The sequence below is a fragment of the Danio rerio genome, chromosome 17 (genome assembly GCF_049306965.1).
Source record: "Danio rerio strain Tuebingen ecotype United States chromosome 17, GRCz12tu, whole genome shotgun sequence".
NCBI lineage: Eukaryota > Metazoa > Chordata > Actinopteri > Cypriniformes > Danionidae > Danio > Danio rerio.
In genome coordinates, this window is record NC_133192.1 from 6700181 (window position 1) to 6715654 (window position 15474).

Here is a 15474-nt window from a genome sequence, read left to right on the forward strand (position 1 = left end):
TTTGTGGAAAAATATATTTTTATTAATAAGAGACAACTGATATTGTTCACTTCAATATATGAAAACTCCAGACAGGGCAAGATATAATACCTGAGACCTAAACGTGTGCCTAACTCGATGGCTTTCATTGGATTGTAATAACAAAAGGTATTCTCAAATGTTGACATTTTGTGCCAGTTTGTGCATACCAACTGCTGTTTGAGGCGAATTTAAATAGCTAATTTCTCCACTAGGTGGGGCTGCGTGCTAAAATACAATTACTTCAAACTAATTCCAAAGAAATGTTTTTTTTTCCTCCTTCAGATATTTACACACACATTACCTTTCATAAATATCAATGTTAAATGTTACACTCTACAATAAAATAAAGCTTTATATTACTGTTTCACAAGCTAGCAAAAATAATTTATATAATACACAAAAATGTAAAGGTTTAGAGATCAAAAATTGCACTTTAAATGAAGAAAATCATCCAAAACTCAAAATCAGCACACATGAAAAAATACTATAGTAATTACTAGCATGTTTTGGAACACTACTATAGTAAGTACTTGAATTAATCTGTTGTAGTTATTCTATAGTTGCTATTATACAATAACTGTAGCCAAATTACCCAAATATAGTGCTGATTTCTATATTATACTACAATACAACACTGTTTACTACAGTGTTTATAACTTTATCAGCTCACTATGCAAGAGTGCAGTAGCATTCATTCAAAAACCCTGTTGTAAAACACTAATATAATACACTTTACTATAGTATGATTCAAAACCACTATAAATGAATATAGTATTATTTCATGAGGGAGTACAGAAAGAGTGGCACAGTGTTTTCTCTAGGCTGTCATAGATAACGACACTAATAGAGGAGTTTATGTCACTTATATAGTAAACATAATGGCAATAGCTCACACAAGCATGATGGGAACAGCTAGCAGGTCAGTGTGTGTTTGTTTGTGTGTGTGTTTCAGGACAGAGCCTGTATGGGTTGACCCCCTCAGCATGTTTGTTGTGTATTATTCCAGTCTGTGATTAGTGTGTGTTTATTTTCCGAGCCGCTTGGCCACGTCCTGATAGGCCAGTTCGATCTCTCGGTCTGCGGCGCAGGTGTTGGTGAACTCGTCTCGGCTGTAGGCGTTCTGCAGGTATCTCCACACTCCACTCAGATCAGACGGGATCTCAAAGTTACGGTATTTCTTAGACACCACCTGAATGTGGGAAGAAAAATTATTGGTGCTGTTAATTGATCGTCCTAATAAATGTCAGGTCAGGTGAGTTTTTTAGCCGGAATAAAATCAGTTCTTAAAATAAAAAAGGTCAATAATATTATTATTTGGTATCAGAAGTCGCTTATATGAAAGGCAAAGGCCTCTAGATTACGCTTGTTTTACCTAATAAAATATTATCATGCTTTGATTTTTAATTGTTTAATGAGGACAGTAGGTCTGACTTTGCTTAGACAAAAGTCTTGTCACTGAACAGAAATAATGTCCAGTATAGAATATAAAGTCTTGCTGAAGTGAAAACAGAATTAATCTTGTGTCTGACTCCATCATGAGCTTGGAGGACTGCATCCATACATCTCTGCAATGACTCAAATCACTGATTAATAAAGTCATCTGGAATGGCAAAGAAAGTGTTCTTGCAGGACTCCCAGAGTTCATCAAGATTCTTTGGGTTCATCTTCAATGCCTCCTTCATCTTATCCCTGACATGCTCAATAATGTTCATGTCTGGTGACTGGGCTGGCCAATCCTAAAGCACCTTGACCTTCTTTGCTTTCAAGAGCTTTGATGTGGAGGCTGAAGTATGAGAAGGAGCGCTATCCTGCTGGAGAATTTGCCCTCTCCTGTGGTTTGTAATGTGCACGTATGACAGCAATTCTATGCCAAAAATAATCAAGCGCACCAGTGATGTTTACATAAGAGAAGGAATAAACCGCAAGAAGATTACAGACCTACACGCGACATTACGAGAAATATCTCACTATTGAAAGTCATCACCTATTATTCATTCATTTTCTTGTCGGCTTAGTCCCTTTATTAATCCGGGGTCGCCCGGATTAGAGACAACAATTAAACCAAGTCCAGGACTGACAAAAATTCTAAAAGTTTTACGCGAGCAGAGAGAGCAGCCAGCAAGCGCGAGAGCGAACAATTATTTCCTCACGTGTAGGTCTGTAATATTCTCACGGTTTACTTCTCCTCATGCGTAAACATCACTGGTGCATTTGATTATTTTTGACATATAATTGCCATCATAAGCACAAATGCCTTGATACCTCAGGCTGTTGATGTTGCCATTCCCTCTGCAGATCTCTCGCACGCCCCCATACTGAATGTAATCACAAACCATGATTTTTCCTTTACCAAACTTGACTGATTTCTGTAAGAATCTTGCTGATTCCAGGTCTTCTGCAGTATTTGTGATGATTAAGATGCAGTTCAACAGATAATTCATCTGAAAAATCTCCCTTCTGCCACTTTTCCAAATGATCAACTAGAAGATATTATTTGGTGCTCTTACAACTGGGATCGATGACAAGACTTTTGTCAGGTATTGTTTCATGTATATGTTTTATCATCCATAAAAAATAATAAAGGAAATATTAATAAAAATAATAAGGTGCATATTTTTCAGAAATTAATGATTTAAAAAATAAATTAATTAAATTAAATATTCTGTGGAATAAAAAGGAACGTGTTTACTGGAATCTCCAGTTATTAATCTTACACTAAATCACAGGTGTCAAACTCGGTTCCAAAAGGGCCGCAGCCCTGCACAGTTTAGTTGCAACCCTAATAAAACACACCTGATCAAACTAATTGAGTCCCTCAGGCTTGTTTGAAACCTACAGGTAAGTGTGTTGGAGCAGGGTTGGAACTAAACTGTGCAGGGCTTCGGCCCTCCAGGAATTGAGTTTGACACCCCTGCACTAAATGATCAACTACAGCACTACGTCACCTTCACGACGTGCAGTTTCGGGAGGAGGTTGCAGTCAGCAAGCGTTAATTCATTGCCGTCCAAGTACTTGCGGTTTGAGCTTTTCTCCTCCCCGGTGCTTTCAGCATCAATCTCGTCCGGCAGAGGGGAGTTTAGGAAGCTGTCCAGTTTCTTCAAAACCTTCAGCAGCCCCTTCTCCAGACCTGCAAACATTTCAAACGAGCTTGCACTGAATGTATTCATCTGAAGAAATACAGCGGCTTTAAGTCAAGACAATCCCTGTAAAGGCTTAGTGGGATGTGAAGGGGCTTTAGGGCTCTATATTTTGCAGTCGACAGCAGAGAATCGAGAAAGAGCTGTAGAGACTCCTTTAATAAGTCATAGAGCAGATGATAAAGAAATACTTTACTTTTTGATTTTGCAACTCTCCTACACTGTAAAAAAAAATCTATTAATTTACAATTTTCATATTTTGTGATTTGTGAAAGTGTTTTCCATTTATTTATGGTTTTGGGACTATGATCTCTGCTCTGTCGTCTTTTGATGTTAAAAATTCAACCGTTTAACAAAGTGACTTTTATTGACATATTAGTAGTTTAAATTAATATAATGTATCATAAATAATACATAGAGAAAAAAGTCTGTAAAATAACAGAAAATGTACTGGCAGCTATATTATGCAACTGTATATACAATAATATACAGTAATATACAACACCTAACCAGACAATATATCACTTTAAACTATTAAAAATGTCAATAAAAGTCACTTTTTCAAACTTTTCAAGGTTGAAAGTTGTTGGAAGAAAGATCAAGATCCCATAATGCAATTCAAAAGCAGAAATAAAGGGGAAAAAAATAAAAACATGAATGACAAAACATGAAAAACTGGTCTGGCAGGAGCAATTTTAGCTTAGCTTAGCATAGTGCATTGAATCAGATTAGACCATTAGCATCTTTCTCATATTACATATTAGTAGTTTAAATTAATATAATGTATCATAAGTAATATATAGAGAAAACAGTCTGTAAAATAACAAAATGTACTGGCAGTTATATTATGCAACTGTACATACAATAATATACAGTAATATACAACATCAAAACAGACAATATATCACTTTAAACTATTAAAAATGTCAATAAAAGTCACTTTTTCAAACTTTTCAAGGTTGAAAGGTGTTGGAAGAAAGATCAAGGTCTCATAATGCAATTCAAAAGCAGAAATAAAGGGAAAAAAATAAAAACATGAATGACAAAATATGGAAAACTGGTCTGGCAGGAGCAATTTTAGCTTAGCTTAGCATAGAGCATTGAATCAGATTAGACCATTAGCATCTTGCTCATATTACATATTAGTAGTTTAAATTAATATAATGTATCATAAATAATACATAGAGAAAAAAGTCTGTAAAATAACAGAAAATGTACTGGCAGTTATATTATGCAACTGTATATACAATAATATACAGTAATATACAACACCAAACCAGACAATATATCACTTTAAACTATTAAAAATGTCAATAAAAGTCACTTTTTTAAACTTTTTAAAGTTGAAAGTTGTTGGAAGAAAGATCAAAGTCCCATAATGCAATTCAAAAGCAGAAATAAAGCGAAAAAAATAAAAACATGAATGACAAAATATGGAAAACTGGTCTGGCAGGAGCAATTTTAGCTTAGCTTAGCATAGTGCATTGAATCCGATTAGACCATTAGCATCTTGCTCAAAACTGACCAAAGCGTTAAGGTAACTTCCCGTTTTAAAGCTCTTCTGTAGTTACTAAGATGGAAAATGAAAATATGACACTGTATGTTCCTTTAACTTCTCCTTCCCCCCCCCCCCCCCCCCCCCCCGCCCCCCCCACAAGTCCAAAAACATGGGGTATAGGTGAATTGGGTAAGCTAAATTGTCCATAGTGTGTGTGAATGAGTGTGTATGGATGGGTGTTTCCGCTGCGTAAAACATATGCTGGATAAGTTGGCAGCTCATTTCGCTGTGGTGATCGCAGATTAATAAAGGGATTAAGCCAAAAAGAAAATGAATGAATGAGTAACTAAAAACATATGCTTTCATGACTAGTTGATCATATAATGTTTTAAAGTGTAGGTAACAGTGCTGCGTAATATCATTGCGCCAGCTGTAGCTATGGTACGGCAACAAAGATCCTTGATTGTTACACAGAAACAAAAGTATAGTTCCTAGCCATATCGGCCTGGAAAATAACAACTTTTCTTTTTTCATTGATCTTAGTACACAATGTAACTAAAAAAAGCTCAAATTATCAAGGAAAATGATCGATAATCCTTTTTGAAATTTTTAAGCGAGATGCTAATGGTCTAATCAGACTCAATGATCTATGCTAAGCTAAGCTAACAGTGCTCTTGCCAGACCCGGAGATCATTTGAGTGAATTTAAAAATGGTAAAACCGAACCGTTTACCTCTAGAGGAGTTGTAAAATGAGCCTATTTACAAAATACAAGAGGGGTGTTCCTTCAAACTCACTTGCGTTGGCTTCTGGCTTCGTGTTCTTGATGTAAGCGGAGAACTTTGCGAAGATGTCATTTCCCGCTGTGTTTGACTCCTTGTTCTTTGCCGCCAGTTTAGGATACCTTTAGAAGTGAAACAAATCAAACAAAACAAAACAAATAACAGGTAACACTTTGTTTTAATGGTTCATTTGAGAGTGTCTTCCTAATATCTGGTGGTACAGAGGATGTGGATGCAATCTAACTTAATTCAACAAACACACCATCAAAATAAAGTGTGACCAAATAAAAAAATGCAGTTCGCATTACCAGTAGTGGACAGTAAGAAATTTTGAAGTTCAGCGTTTGAATTAATAGAAAAATAATGCACCTAAGGGGGTGATGGGTGGCCTGGGGTGCAATATTAAATGTCTAATATCTAATAGCGCTAATAATATCTAATAATTTAATAGACTGAAGTCAAATATACTAGTTACACTACCCAGCCGGGCATCTTTGATGTTAAAACAACATAAAACTGACATCTAACATTGTCTTCAAAAAATTAAGGTAACCCTGCTGAAAAATCCAGCTTAAACCAGCCTAGGCTGGTTGGCTTGTTTTAGCTGGTCAACCAGGCTGGTTTTAGAGGGGTTTTGGCCACTTCCAGGCTGGTTTCCAGCCATTTCCAGCCTGGTTTTAGCTGGTCAGGCTGGAAAATGACCAGCTAAATCCAGCTAAAACCAGCTTGACCAGCCTAGCCAGGCTGGGAGTCCATTCAAAACCAGCTATGTCCAGCTTAAACCAGGCTGGTCACGCTGGTTTTAGCTGGATTTAGCTGGTCATTTTCCAGCCTGACCAGCTAAAACCAGGCTGGAAATGGCTGGAAACCAGCCTGGAAGTGGCCAAAACCCCTCTAAAACCAGCCTGGTCGACCAGCTAAAACCAGCCAACCAGCCTAGGCTGGTTTAAGCTGGATTTTTTAGCAGGGAACACTTTATTTTGACGGTCCATTTGAGTAGTAGACTCTCTGCTTAATATCTGTTGATACATTTAACTGACTATTAGAAACTTTGCAAGTACATGTCAACTTACATTAACCCTAACCCCAACCTAAGAGTCTACTGATAATCTAATGAGAATTAGTTGCAATATAACTTAAATTCATCAAACAGACCATCAAAATAAAGTGTGATCAAAATGATTGTACAGGACGGTCCCTGTAATGGATTTTTGACTGCAACGTTAGATGTCAGTTTCATGTTGTTTTGACATCAAGGTTGTCAGCTGACATTAAATTGATGTGCAGTTTTGACATGTTTTTTTAACATCAGTCTTAGACCGCAAATTAATGTCTTTTTGACATCAAGGTTGTTTACATGCATTCTAGGGGGAAAAATCCAGTGTAAAAGTAATACATATATATATATATATATATATATATATATATATATATATATATATATATATATATATATATATACATATATATATATATATATATACATATATATATATATATATATACATATATATATATATATATATATACATATATATACATATATATATATATATATATATATATATATATATATATATATATATATATACATATATATATACATATATATATATATATATATATATATATATATATATATATATATATATATATATACATATATATATACATATATACATATATATATACATTTCAAGCAGGTTTCAAGCAGGGCCCCCCTGTGGGCCCGTCCACCACACCACTGGCATTCATACACTATAACCAATTTAGTTAATTCAATTCACCTATAGCGCATTTGTTTGGACTGTGGGGGAAACCAGAGCACCCAGAGGAAACCCACACCAACACAGGGAGTATATGCAAACTCCACACAGAAATGCTAACTGGCACAGCTAGGGCTCAAACCAGCGACCTTCTTGCTGTGATTTGACAGTACCAACCACTAAGCCACCTAAATTGATTTTTAAAATGTTTTTTGACACCAATCTCAATGTCAGTTTAGTGTTGTTTGAATGGTATCTGTACTTTTACACAAACAGTCAATCCTTCATTCATCTTCCTTCAACCTACTTGGGAGGCGCGAGCATCTCCTCTAGAAACTCCTCGATCTTGTTGACATCTGTCCGCACCTCTCCGTTGAATGTTAGAAATGGTGGAGGCGTTCCAGGAGCCAGATTATGAAGATCAGCTGGTTTCCTGGAAGAAAAAGAGAAAACGTAAGATGCACGCTAACAGCTGATTTTTGTCATGCATCCAGGTAAAGTTCAGTTTTCTTCACTTTTTCAGTTGAAACACAAAGTTTGCGTCACTTTATCTAAAACTAAATGCTGAAGATCTTCTAACATCAACATGAATTTCAAAAAAAGTAGATTTAAAAATAATAATAAAATCAATTTTTCATACCTTTTCAGATCAACAGTGGTGACATTGAACACGACTCCCTTCAGCCACAGGATCATAAAAAGCCTTTGGGAGAATGGACAGTTCCCGATACTTTCTCCATCACTGCCAGCCTGAGAACAAAGTTAAAGGTTTATTATTCATTTGTTCATCTTCCTTCAGCTTAGTCCCTTTAGTCGCCACAGCAGAATGAACCTCCAACTATTCCAGCATATGTTTTACACAGAGGGTGCTCTTCCAGCTGCAACCCAGTACTGGGAAACATCCATACACACACACACACACACACACTCTTACACTACGACCAATTTAGTTCATTCCGTTCCCCTACAGAGCATGTGTTTGGACTGTGGGGGAAACCGGAGCAACCGGAGGAAACCCATGCCAACACAGAAAGAACATGCAAACTCCACACAGAAATGCCAACTAACCCAGCTGGGACTCGATGCGGCCTTCATGCTGTGAGGCGACAGTGCTAACCACTGAGCCACCATGTCGCCCCTAGTTGAAGGTCTGGTATAATGTTGCAAATACATGTGAAATGATAAAATATTTACAAAATAAAATAAAAATATGTACAATCTATTAAATTAAATATACATATTATTTATTTATTTAGTCTTTTTTATTTTATAGATACTCTGTTAACGATTTTTGTAAATTACACAGTATTTAACTGTTATATAAACTGTATTTTACTGTAAAACAGTTACGCAGAATGTTACCATATTTTGAAGTTGCATTATGACAGTTACTGTATATTTTACAGTAAAGATATGCAATACTGTAAACATACAGCAAGATAAATAGTGCTGTAAATGTAAATATGGCATTTTTGCTTTTATTGATAGATTCAACAGGAAATTGTTAACAGTGTATTATTTCTTGCTCTAATTTCTATTCTTTACTGCTTTTTTTAAACACTTCCCAAGTGCTGTTAATATGACTTTCAACACATTTTTAAACATAAGAATTTTAAAAATTTATTTTGTACTAGTTATTTTTCAGGAAACTAGTATTCAAGTCATTGGACCACAGTGCTTTGTTCTGTAGCCGATCAAATAAAGAAAAAAAAAGACAGTTATTAATATTGACCAAGCAGTTTTTATTTTTTTAAATAATACATTTTATTCCAGGCAAACAAAAAGAAATAAGTCTTTCTCCTGAAGAAAATTAAATAAATAAATAAAAATATAGAGAGAGAGTTGAAGCCAGAATTATTCGCACTTCTCAGTTTTTTTTCTTTCGTTTTCAAATATTTCCCAAATGATTTTTAACAGAGCAAGGAATTTTTCCCAGTATTTCCTATAACATTTTGTCTTTTGGAGAAAGTCTGATTTGTTTTATTTTGGTTAGAATAAAAGCAGCTTTTAAAAAACAACAACTTGACACGTCCACTAGTTCGCTTGAGTGTGCACGGCGAATGTGATGTCATTGCGGAGTTTGCTGAGGTTGGCTTTGGGTGCGAGCAACGTGATTTCAGCTGTTTTTTTTGTTTTTTTGTTTTTTTTTTTGAGACTCGAGCGAACAGTTTGCGCATCGCCATGTTTGATTTGAGTTGAATTAGAAACACTCAGAAGAGATTTTCATCTGACTGTACAGACTTATTTATGATCTGTGTTCATAGAGATAACCAGATGACCAATAATTCTTGGCTAGAAATTCCAACAGCCGTCGGAAAGTTTTTGTTAAAAGGTTTGGAAAAACCTGAGGGATAAGTTTGTTAAAGCCAAAAGAGGCCATGGCAAAAGTGGAGACCCATGTACACAATTAGAGAAATATGTTTTTCCACCATTTATAGGTTTTACACTGATGTATATATTACAATTTTTAATTTAAAACAATTTAGTAGTTAAAAAACTGTAATTAAGGAACAAATTATTTTTTTGATAACTGGAAAGACATATTTGAACCTATCGGTTTACAATACACTGATGGCCTGTTCTTCTAGACTTTATTGGTGATAATGGTCTGGAATGTCGGACCATTATTGCCTTTTTAACATATCAGTAGAAGACAGAAACTAGCCAGACAGTAATGTGTCAATTGTGGAGCGACTAAATCTATAAGTGTACTTTTTTCTGCTTTTATTCTTGCCATAATAAAAAATATATATTTGTAGAGCAACCCATGTTCTCTTGTCATTAATATTTAAATAAATTATAATAAGTAGAACTGTCCGAGATATGAAAAAAAGTAAAGTGATGCATCAAAGTTTGATTTAAAAATGGTTTGACATTTATCTTGAATGGTTATAAAAATCCTTATAATCATTAAAATAATGTATAAAAGCAATACAAATAATTAGTTTAAAAATCTTCAATGATATAAATGATATGATGTAGTTCCGGTAGCTTCCTACTTCTCTGATTATCCATCTGATTTTAAAATATATATAGTGAAATGTTATGTGCTGTCATCATGGCAAACATAAAAGAAATCAGTTATTAGAAAGGAGTTGTGTGAGATTAAACCTCTGAAAGTCATTCAGCATACATGATTTGAATCTTCAAAACAATAGTACACGCTACAAAAGAACCAATGAGAGTCAGTGCCAAATTTCCATATCTGGAATTAGGAGATGGAGCTATCCAATAGCGTCCTTAAACTGGGCCAGTAACCCAAGCTGGACATCAGATCCACTCTTCAGCTGAATTATTCATGGAAATTCCATTACCTGGACCATTAGCCCACAGCCGAGGGGTTTGGGTCATGCTGAACTTGTCAACAGAACTCTGAGCGAGACGTCATCCTCGCCACCTATTAATCTGTTTATCACTTTACGGTGCTGGGATAAAACGTGGAGCTAAACACTCGACACTCCAACGACTCAGATCAAATGTCAGAGTTATTGCTAAAGTGGTTTTTGCCCACACACACTCTAAAATTAAGATGATTTATGTTGCTTGTTTTTTTTATAATTATTTTTTCTGGATTTTCACCTTTATTTTTAATAGGACAGTAGAGAGAATTGACAGGAAAGCATGGGGAGCAAAGAGAGGGGATGGATCGGCATAGGACCGCAAGGCGGAATCGAACCCGGGTCGCCGCGAGCACCAGAGTGCATGTGTCGACGCACTAACCACTAAACCACTGGTGCCGACTTGCTTGTTCAACCTTATTCTACTGTTCTACTTATTTAAAATGAGCTGAAATTAGCTTTATTTAGACAACTTAATTATTTCATGTTCAGTTCTTTCATTTGTTTTGTGAACTGAAGTAATTTGTGTTGGGATTAATTAATTGTGTGGATTGCATTTTTGACAGTGCATGTACATATCCACATAATTCCTTCATGTTGTCCAAACACAAATCGGTTAAGTTTTTCTTAGGCCCAATCCCAATCCTATTTTTGTACCCCTTCCCCTTGGCTCTTGAAACAGAAGGGGAAGGGCTTCAAAATTTACCCTTAAGAAATGGGACAACACATCATCATGTAATCGCGATCCCTTGCTTCATATAAGATCGATGATGGTGACTGCTGTAGTTATTTGCGTTATATTTTGGTATTTATCTTCAAGACATCACTGAAGACATACAGTTGAAGTCAGAATTATTAGCCCCCCAGAATTATCAGCCCCCTGTTTATTTTTCCCCCGTTTTCTGTTTAACAGAGAGCAGATTTTTTTCAACACATTTCTAAACATAAAAGTTTTAATAACTCTTTTCTAATAACTGATTTATTTTTTCTTTGGCATGATGGCAGTAAATAATATTTGACTAGATATTTTTTAAGACACTTCTATACAGCTTAAAGTGACATTTAAAGGCTTAACTAGGTTAATTAGGTTAACTAGGCAGGTTAGGGTAATTAGGCAGGTTATTGTATAACGATGGTTTGTTCTGTAGACTATGGAAAATATATATATATAAAGGGGCTAATAATTTTCACCTTAAAATGGTGTTTAAAATTTAAAAAAATGCTTTTATTCTAGTTGAAATAAAACAAATAAGACTTTCTCCAGAAGAAGAAATATTATCAGACATACTGTGAAAATTTCCTTGCTTAACATCATTTGGAAAATATTTTAAAAAGAAAAAAAATTCAAAGGGGGGCTAATAATTCTGACTCCAACTGTATATCATGTTGCCATAACCATATAATGTGGCAATAAGGTTGTAAGTGTATTGTGCATTTGCACAGCTTATCTATGTAAACACACAAAAACACGATTAACATTATAGCAGACACTGTAAAAAGCTCATTCCCAGCCACTATACATTACTGATAGGGTATTCGAGTGTCATCGAGTGTCAGAATGTTGTGGGATTACTGAGTTATTATTATGGACTATATATAGTAAAATTCTGCGGTTTTCATTTTAGTAATTGTAAAACACAATGCCATTATAAATGTATCAAAACATGTGCTTGTTTGTTGTAAAAATTCGTAATAATGACAAAAAAAAAATACTAATTTGTGGATCTCTTTACTTCTGGGTGCAGTCATGCTGCCGTTGTGGCTGGTGTATTCAGGCACATTTTCTTACCCCTTGGTTTCGAGTGTGGTCCTAAAAAAAATCTCCATTTTAAGGGGTATCTAGCCCTTCCCCTTAGCCCTACGCATTCAAGCTAAAGAAATCAAGCTTCAAGCTTCACGGGAACGTGCAAAACGAGGGTTAAGGGGAAGGGCTAAGAGGTGGAATTGGGATTGGGCCTTAATTGTTTTGAAAATTTAAGTGAGTTGAACATAAAACAATTAATTTGTCCGAAAAAAAAAAAAAAAGTGAAATGAAGACTGCTGATAAACATGATGATAATCGATATGCTGTTTTCTTGTGAAATAATGTTTTTGAAGGTAAAGGTATTTTTCGTGTGGTTGATTATGATATATTGTAATGAAAAAGACACTGTTGGTAAACATGATGAGGGTTTATGCTATTTTCTTGTGAAATAATGTTATTGAAGGTAAAGGTTTTTTTTTTTGTGTGTATGGTTGATCATCATGATATATTGAAATGAAAAAGAGACTGTTGGCGAACATTGAGTCGCCGCCTAGATCACAGGTGCCAAACTCAGTTCCAAAAGGGCCGCAGCTCTGCACAGTTTAGTTCCAACCCTAATCAAACACACCTGATTAAACTAATTGAGTCTTTCAGGCTTGTTTGAAACCTACAGGTAAGTGTGTTGGAGCAGGGTTGGAACTAAACTGTGCAGGGCTTCGGTCCTCCAGGAATTGAGTTTGACACCCCTGGCCTAGATGATCGACACAATATAACAAATGTATATTCTTCAATGTTTTGGCATCGAAATTTCATTTTGATGTATACTATTTTCCTGTGAAATAGTTTTTGAAGGTGAGGGTAAATATTTCATGTATGGTTAGTTATGTGGGTTGAGGTAAAGGTAAAATTTGTTTGTTTTTTAATCTTCGAGCAATTGTCAAATTAAAGTTATTTTGTGGTTAATAATGGATAATGAAATATGAGTGGTGATCTAACTAATGGCGCATTGTGATTGACTATGGGATAGAAGGGAGAGGCAAAATGAAGTGAAAATAATCTGCCAATGGGGTAAGCAAAATAATCTTGTTTTTTCCTTTTGACATGAGATTATTTAGCTTACCCCATTGGCAGATAATTTTGCTTGTTTTAAGGTAAAACACTTCATTTTGGCATATTATTTCTTAAAACAAGACCATATGTTTTGCTTGTCTAGAAAATTCTTCTTGATTTAAAAGTTTTAAGATATTTAGACTAAAAACAAGACAAACAATCCAAGTAAGAAAATCATGCTTTGCTGTGTATGTAAAACCTATGCTGGATAATTTGGCGGTTCATTCCGCTGTGGCTACCCCTAATGATTAAATGGACTAAGCTGATGGAAAATGAATGAATGAATGAACATTGTACACTCTTTTCTGGTAAAAATCCATAAGTCTGATCACTTTAAGTCTGATCCACAAGTCTTGAATCAACTTTTCACATGATTTGCGGAATCATTACACTCTAAAAATACCCAATAACCCAACGCTGGGTCAATTATAGACAAACCCAATGTTGGGTTACGTTTTTTCAATTAAATTTAAAATGATTCTTTTTAACTCAACAGTTGAGTTTGCCAATATTCGACCCAACATTGTGTTAAACAACCCAGCATTTTTAGAGTTTATGTGAAAATTTAATAGGGTGTATGCAGAAGTATGGACTTTTAATTTGTCAGTTATCTGGGTTAAGCGCTTCCGGTGAACTGTAAACCGTTGCAAAATTGGCGCGTTTAAGGGCTGTTTTCTTTAAAAATCAGCGATCGCCACTAGCTGAGTGACATCCGATATAAAGGGGGTCTCAGATTGTACAAGAAGCCCTGCATTAAATGATATTTCCCCACCATGTCTTTAAAATATGAACATTTATTTTATATGAACATATATTTCTGACGGGCGCGTGCGAGTAAACGGCTTTTCGTCTCGTTTTACGCTTGAGCAACTGAATGCCAAAGTCTATTTAACTGATTGTATTTTAACTACATAAGGAACCGTATAAAAATGGAAAAAGTCGCTTTAACCAGTCTATCAGTATGGGAAGAAATCAGCCTGATCTCACGAGGAAACGTAAGTATTTTACGTTTTGTCAGTTAAAGTGGCTAATTCGTATGATTTCGTACGAGTTCAGTCGTACGAAAATGTACGATTTTAAAAAGGAGGCGTGGCAACCAACCCCACCCCTAACCCCAACCGTCACTGGGTGATGAGCAAATCGTATTAAATTGTACAAATTAGATCGTACGAATTCATATACTAAATCTAAAAGTTACGAATTGCAGTGAGATTGCGTTGGAAGAAACATATGTACCCTATTTCACCTCTTATCTAAAGAAATTGGATAAGTGTCAAATGGGTTACCCAACACATTATACTTATTAATGTAAAGGTATCATAATCAACAAGAAATGGACATAAGCCAGTCAACAAAGTGTTTCTGGTCTCTGCCTTTTACTGTCACTATTGGCTCTATTTATAACTTTGACTCATGCAATAAGACACCACATGGTTAAAAAATAACATGTGACCTTCTGCAATTATGACCGCTCTTTTATTTAAACTGATGTCTCTAATGTCTTTATCAACGTTTGTATTCTTTTCACCTTCTGCTGTTAACGTGTTATAGGTCACAACAAATCTGCTAAACAACCCAGAGAGAGAGCCGCAGAAGTCCCGATCAGCCCTTCAGAGGAATTAGAGCATGAGGTGTTGATAGAAGTCAAGAAATAATTGAAGAGGAACCCTGAGTTTCTGCTTTGAAACGCTACCTGCTTCCTTTAGAGTCCTCAAAACTCAAAGTCTGCCAGCAAAACACTACTGGGAAAACTGAAACTGCTTTTAAAAGAAGCTAATGCTTTCTTCTGTTGTGTGTTTTCTGCTTTTCCATTGAGTGTTTGAGGCTGTATTTGTATACTCTGAAAAATGCTAGGTTTTAATAACCAAACGTTGAGTCAAATATGGACAGACCCAATCATTGGTTTAAAAAAAAAAAGTCATTTAAATTTAATTGAAAAAAATGAACCCAACATTTATCCATATTTTGGCTGGGTTACAGCAACCATGTATTTTTAGAGGGTACTACAGTTTAAAAAACTGAAAACATTGTGTGTTTGAGGCTGTATTTGCGCACGTTGAAAAAAAGCTGAGTTATCGT

At 35.3% G+C, this 15474-nt stretch overlaps 1 protein-coding gene across 1 annotated transcript in view; it reads right to left on the minus strand.

The window, feature by feature from the left end:
• clic5a (chloride intracellular channel 5a) overlaps positions 1-15474 on the minus strand; it is a 17784-nt gene continuing 2310 nt past the window's right edge. Inside the window, exons 2-6 of the mRNA NM_001007385.2 lie at positions 7844-7953; positions 7511-7636; positions 5453-5559; positions 2967-3148; positions 1-1210 (exon numbers count right to left, since the gene is read on the minus strand). Of these exons, the coding sequence (NP_001007386.1) occupies positions 1046-1210; positions 2967-3148; positions 5453-5559; positions 7511-7636; positions 7844-7953 (690 nt within the window). The 3' untranslated portion in view covers positions 1-1045. The remainder of the gene's footprint in view (positions 1211-2966; positions 3149-5452; positions 5560-7510; positions 7637-7843; positions 7954-15474) is intronic.